Source organism: Echinops telfairi, unplaced genomic scaffold (assembly GCF_000313985.2).
Source record: "Echinops telfairi isolate 266 unplaced genomic scaffold, ASM31398v2 ScPeMD7_36;HRSCAF=134, whole genome shotgun sequence".
In the NCBI taxonomy this organism is placed as follows: Eukaryota; Metazoa; Chordata; class Mammalia; order Afrosoricida; family Tenrecidae; genus Echinops; species Echinops telfairi.
The window spans coordinates 1735547-1741724 of record NW_022103934.1 but is presented as its reverse complement, the minus strand read 5'-3'; the positions used below and the strand labels follow the sequence as shown (position 1 = coordinate 1741724).

Sequence of the window (6178 nt, the reverse complement as noted above, 5' to 3'; positions counted from 1 at the left end):
AACACAAGCGAGCCACACCCATCCAGACGGACATACCGCAAAGCTCAGACAGAACTGGGGTGGGTAGGCAGCACTCCCCTGGGGTTGCTGGAAACGCTTGCTTTGTTGTTGGTCTGCACATGCCAACAGTCTGACTGTATTTCCGGTTGGTCCTTCCAGATCTACTTCCGCCCTCCCCAGTGCCCCAGGAAGGGAGCCCTAGCAGTGTCGTGGTTACACATTGGGCTGTGATCCACAAATACAGGGATTTCTTCTCCCATAAAGAGTTTGTCTCAGAAATCCACAGGGGCAGTTCTACCCTGTCTTATAGGGTCACTATGAGAGCAGTGAGTTTGGTTTGGGGATAGATACACACACACACACACACACACACACACACGAAAACCATAATCCCTATTGTTGGGAGACACTGGAATCTGGGTCGAATCTAGGCAAGAGGAGGCTTGTTGGGAATGAGGCAGGGGTGAGGGGGCAACCGCCCCTGTTTGTACCCTGAGAGGCGGTTACACCAATGGATTCTCTTGCCCTCTGACTGCCAGCTGAGTTCCCTCAAGAAGAGACTCTAGTGCTGGGCTGCTAACCACAGGTCAGCAGTTCAAAACCACAAGCTATTCCAATGGAGAAAGATGAGCTTTCTACTCTTCTAAAGAGTTACAGCCTCAGAACCCACAGGGTCAGACTACCCAAGTCTTAGAGGGTCGCTATGAGTCGGAATCAACTTGATGGCAGTGAGTTTTGAGTGAGTTTATTTACCTCCCTGAGATCTCCAATCATACCGGCTGCCCCTGGCTGGGCCAGAGCCCCCTCCTCAGGGCTGCTCCAGCCCCGTGCTGGCTTAGAACGGTCAGATTTGCTCCTGTGCAGGTTCTCAGAGCCCCCAGCCTGCTTCCCAAGGGCAGTTGGGGAGCAGGATCTGTAATTTCTAACACGCGCCCTTTCTGGGCCAATTCGCCCGCCCCTTCGGACCTGACACTAATGGGTGGCTCTGTGATCCAGTGCCTGGGGTTGCCCCCGCGCAGGATGCTGCCCCTCCCACCATCCCCATTTGACAGAGGTGTAAACCGAGGTTCTTGGAGGGGTCACGGCCTGGCCAGCGGCCCCGTCCTTAGCGCCAGACTCCACCGGGAAGGAGGGAAACGGAGAGGGAGGAAAGCGACAAGCTGGAGGGGAGGGAGGGGGGAGCGCGGCAGGAAGACGTGGGCGATCCAGGCGGCCTCCCGATGCGGCCCCGCCCCCACGAGGGACGTGAAGACGTGGACCCCGCGCAGCGTGGGGACATGTGACCGACTGCAGAGCCCGCGCCGCGGGCGTCCCCCCACTCCCCCCCAGGTCTGCACGCTCCGCCGCAGGGCGCGAACCCCGAGCGCCCGCCAGGGGCGGGGGCGCAGGAGCGGGGCGGAGACGAGGCGGAGCCCAGGCGCACCGAGCGAGCAGAAACGAAAGCGAAAGAGGGGGCCGGGAGGACGGGGCGGGCCCGAGCGAGGCGCCGCCCCCAGCCCTGCGCGGCCGCCAGACCGACGGGCGCGGCGAGGTAGCGGGCCGGCGGGGCGCGCAGCGGAGACCCTCTTGGAGCGCTGCGCCGCGGCCGCCGCCACCATGTCTCAGGAGGACGTGGAGGTAGGTGATGGCGAGCGCCCGCCGGGGGCCCTCCAGAGGCGCCGGGGGTGCGGGGCGGGGGGCCAGGGACGCCGAGGGAGCTTCGCAGCTCGGGTGGATCCCCCATCATACATCCAGACCCTCCCGCGGACCTGTGCGCGCCCCTCTCGGAAAGAGTGATCCCCGCTTGCTTCCCCCAGAACGAAATGAGGTCTCCCGGAGCAAAATCGCGGGGGGCGGGCAGGGGACTGGGGGGAGGGGGGAGAGAGACACTTCAGGATCCGGAGTCCAAGGCCAGGGGTTACCTGGCTAGCCTCCCTCTGGAGAGCCTAGGACTCTTGCCCCAGGCCCTTCCGCGTTCTAACCCCCAAGGTCCAGTGGGGACTTTGGCTTTTTCCAGGAAAGGCCCTAGAAAGATGGGATGGGGGGAGGCGGACGCCGGCGCCCGGCTCAACTTCTGGCCTGGTGACTAGTGCCCGGGGGTGGGGTGGGGGCGGGCGCAACTCTCCTGCCCCCACGGGGCCCCCTCCGTTCCCGTCGCAGCTGGAGAAGAGCGTTCGGCGCCTGCAGGAGAAGTTCCACGGAAAGGTGCCCTCGGGGAAGGCAGGGGTTCTGATGAGGAAGTTTGCCAGCGACCACACCGGCGTGGGGCGCTCCATCGTGTACCGTGAGCTGGCGGGAGCCCCAGAGGGAGTCTCGCCTTGGGGAGGGGGGCTCCATGGGCCGGGCACTTACGTGTCTCTCCTCGCCAGAGGTAAAGCAGAAAGACGGACAGGAACTGGGTAACAACCTGCCGGTCCAGGTAACCTGCCCCCTTCCCTCCAAGGCCTGGGGAAGGCGGGGTAGAAGCGATGGGCCCTCCCACCTTCTGGTCATACTCCCGGTTCAGACTCATTCGCTTCCCCAGGGTGGGTTCGTCCGTTGGGGAACTGTTAAGCTGTGCTCCATCCCGTGCTGGCTGCCTGAAATTGAGGAAGGCGACCCAGCAAATGAGAATGAGGAAGGAGCCAGGATTCATGTCAGTGTAGGGGAAACCTGGAAGTCAGGGAAGGCTGCTTGGAGGAGGTGGTGGGAAGTCTTCAATGATAAGGAGAAGGTAGAAGGAATGGGGAATGGAAGGAGGGTTGGGCAAAGCAAAGGCTGGGAAGTGAGCAAGAGGCCCCCAGAAATATGGGGAGGAGAGAGCAGCAGGAAGCCCCTGTATTCCGTGGATGGATGGGTGCATGGATGAGGGAGGGCTTTGCAGCACCCATGTGACCCGGCTCCTCTGCCCCCTGGGAAAGATGGCCTTGGTAGCGGGTGGACTGAGGGTGACCACTGCTGAAAGGCCTGGCTTACAGCTGTGGGTGGGGGATAAACGTAATAGCAAAGGGGGCCTGTGACTGAATGCTTCCTGTCGCAGGGCTCAGGGCATTCCACCTTCTGATGCATTCCATCCTCACTGTGGCCCCACCTCCACCCTCCCCGTGGGCAGGGCTTCTTCTGTCCCCTCCCAGTTTGACAGACTGGGATACTGAGGTACCGAGGGATGAAGCCATGTGTCAGTTTGGGGCAGCCAGTAGCTGATATTTGAACCCTGGCCACTGCCACCTGGAGCCAGAGCCTGTGCTCTTGAGATAGCTCGGGCCCATAGCTGCACTTGGTGGTACCAGGATTTGACCTTGTGTCTCTGGGAACCTGAAGCCCAAAAAGTAACAGGCCTGTCACCATACGAATGAACGAACACACGCTCCCAGGTCTGGGCCTCAGTTTCCCTAGTTGAGCAATGGCAATGACACTCTCAGAATAGCCCTGAGAGTGTACCGGTCAGGTTCTGGCTCTCCAGAAATGGGGGCCGTCAGTCAGCTCAGCCTGAGTTAGGGATACCCTACTCTCTCAGAGGGGACAGGGTCCTGCCTCCCTTTCTGGGCCCCAGAATCGGAACATCGCCACCACCACCAAGGGTGACAAAGAGACCTGAGCCCCACCCCCAAAGTCTTCCCCTGGTGTCTCCATCTAGGACCCCCCGGATGACATGAAGCAGGACCAGGACATCCAGGTGAGTGGGCACTAGGGGGCGGGCCAGGGGGTAACGGAAAGGGGCACCTGTCCGGGGAGGGGGTAGAGAGGCTGTGACGCCCCTCTCATCCCCGCCCACTCCGCCTTCACAGACAGTAGCGACTTCGCTCATGCCGTTGACACAAGCCAACCTGGCCATGTTCCAACGTGCCCAGGCCAACCTGATCCCCTCTGAGGAGCGCCAGTTTGCATGCTCCCCCTGCGACCATGTCTGGTGGCGCCGGGTGCCCCAGCGGAAGCAGGTGATAACCTAACTCCTGAGCCCCATCCTCGTGGCTGGACTGCGAACCAAGGATCATCAACTTTGGGGAGCCCAGCCCCTGATTCCTCCGAGCTCAGTCTTGGGGGCCCTGGCCCCCAGGAGAGCAGAGTGCCCACCACTCATGCTGAGCTGGCTAAGCTGACCGCTGACCCCACTCCTTGACCACTACCATGGAAATCAAACCTGCCCCCCACACCACCACCTGTGGCGTCCTTGCCCCGGTATACTCAACAACGGGGTTGGGGGGGTTGGGGGGGGTCCTGATCCGATAGGTGGCATTTGCCAATTCCTGTGCTGTAAATACTCCCACTGGGGCCAATATCGAGCTATGATGATGTTGTTACCGATGGTGGAGAGGGAGAAAGAAGAAATGCCCAGCGTGGTCACAAGATGATCTAGTTCAACGCTGACCTCAACCCCAGAGCCCTTCGCCTGGCCCCAGTAAGCCCCCTCCCTTCTGCCCGCCCCCCACCCCCAGGTGTCCCGATGCCGGAAATGCCGGAAGCGCTACGAGCCCGTGCCGTTAGACAAGATGTGGGGCGTGGCTGAGTTCCACTGCTCGAAATGTGGGCATGATTTCCGGTGAGGACGCTGACCCCTAGCCCACCCTCTACCCTAGCCCTGCCCCTGCCCTGCCCTGAGCATCCCTTCTTGACTGGGACCCTCACACCCTGCCCACCCCCAGGGGCTGGGCACAGATGGGGTGCCAGTCCCCCTGCTATCGGTGCGGCTACCCGGTGTTTCCGACACTGATCCTGCCCCCACGCCGGAACTGGGACGCACGCCGCAGCACCCAACCCCACTCCTGCTTGGCGGCCGACTGCTGTAACCGAAGAGGTGAGGCCCCAGCCCCGCTCCCTGGCCTCCCTAGAAGAACCGAGGTCAGCCTGGTGTCAGCCCCTCCTCTGTGTCATCCATGGTCCCCGCCCCTGTGACGCCAGGTGACCCAGGGTCTCTGCCCCTCCTGGAGCCTCCTCCGTGGCACCCACCCCTTCTACACACTTCTTGTGGGCTGGTCTGTGCAACTCTATGGTTTTTCTATGGTCACATCCCAGTGACCCTGTGGCCTCTGCCCGGTGATCGCCATGTGCTTGGCTTCTGTTCTGCTGCCTCCCAGTCTCAGGTGACGCCCCGCCCCACCCGGTCCGCGTCTCTTAGGGCTTCAGCCCACCGCTCCACTTCCACGTCCCCGTGGGTCTTCCACGTGCACATCTCTTGGTCTCTGGCAGCCACAGGCTCTCCCGTCCCCAGAACCCCATGTGGCTGCCCCAGAGCTTCACACGGCCTCGTGACCGCAGCCCCTGTCCCTCCCCAGAGCCCCACCTGCCTGGGACCTCCTGTGCACACCCCAAGAGCCGGAAGCAGAACCACCTGCCCCAAGTCCTCCACCCCAGCAACCCCCACATCAGCAGTGGCTCCACCGTGGCCACCTGCCTGAGCCAGGGGGACCTCCTGGAAGAGCTGGATGACCTGATCCTTGAGGACCTGGAGGAGGAGGAGGAGGAGAGTGGGCATGGAGCGTGACATCCCTCCCACCCACCCCCCAGGTGTCAATGCAAACCCGATGCAAACCAGACACGGTCTGTGGCTACTTCTGTGTTGTTACAAAAGGCAAGCACCCACCAGGAGAGCCGCGCCCTTGGGGAGCCAAAGGGGATGGTGGGGTCTCATTGGCAGGACCTTGGGGAGCGGATCCGGAAGGGAGGGTCTTTGGGACAGGGCCAACTCTCTGCCACAGAGGCAGTGTGGCCAGGGCCAGTTGGTGAAGAAGACCGTGGGGGACTGACGGGTCAGAGCCTCAGGGGCCGGATCAGCATGGCAGCCTTCTTGAGAGAATACGCCCCACCTCGGAACTCAGCCCAGTAGACGCCGTCCTGATAGCGGTTGCGGTAGTGGCCGCCACGGTGCCACACGCCGTTGAGGTTGGAGTGGGCGCAGGCGTGGTACCACCAGCCTCCCCGTTGGTACAGTGCACAGTTACCTAAGGGGCAGAGAGTCCGTGTCCTCTCACCAATAGAAAAGCCTCTGCCTCCTGACCCTGCCCACTCTTAACTGCATAAAAACCCAGCCCTCCATCTCCTCATCAGAATAGAAGCCCTGGCCCTGCCTGCCCCACTTTCTTCAGGAGAATAGCCTTAATTCTGTCCGCTGAACACAGTACAAAAGTCTACCTTTCCCAACCTCCTGTAAGGCAGATTCTTTCTCTTGTTATATCAAGTGTGTATGTGCCCATAGCTGCACTTGGTGGTACCAGGATTTGAC

At 61.6% G+C, this 6178-nt stretch overlaps 2 protein-coding genes across 2 annotated transcripts in view; one reads left to right on the top strand and one right to left on the bottom strand.

Moving 5' to 3' along the window:
* Positions 1-1365: 1365 nt before the first annotated feature.
* On the top strand, positions 1366-5492 carry SHFL (shiftless antiviral inhibitor of ribosomal frameshifting). The gene is made up of 8 exons (XM_004716848.2): positions 1366-1617; positions 2140-2263; positions 2349-2398; positions 3596-3634; positions 3747-3896; positions 4395-4498; positions 4602-4753; positions 5232-5492. Exons 1-8 carry the CDS (start codon positions 1597-1599, stop codon positions 5438-5440), a joined length of 849 nt encoding a protein of 282 aa, XP_004716905.1. The 5' UTR covers positions 1366-1596; the 3' UTR covers positions 5441-5492.
* A 5-nt stretch (positions 5493-5497) lies between these two features.
* The window catches only part of ANGPTL6 (angiopoietin like 6), a 5827-nt gene continuing 5146 nt past the window's right edge, over positions 5498-6178 (bottom strand). The window contains exon 6 of the mRNA XM_004716810.2: positions 5498-5897. Within this exon, the coding sequence (XP_004716867.1) occupies positions 5707-5897 (191 nt within the window). The 3' untranslated portion in view covers positions 5498-5706. The remainder of the gene's footprint in view (positions 5898-6178) is intronic.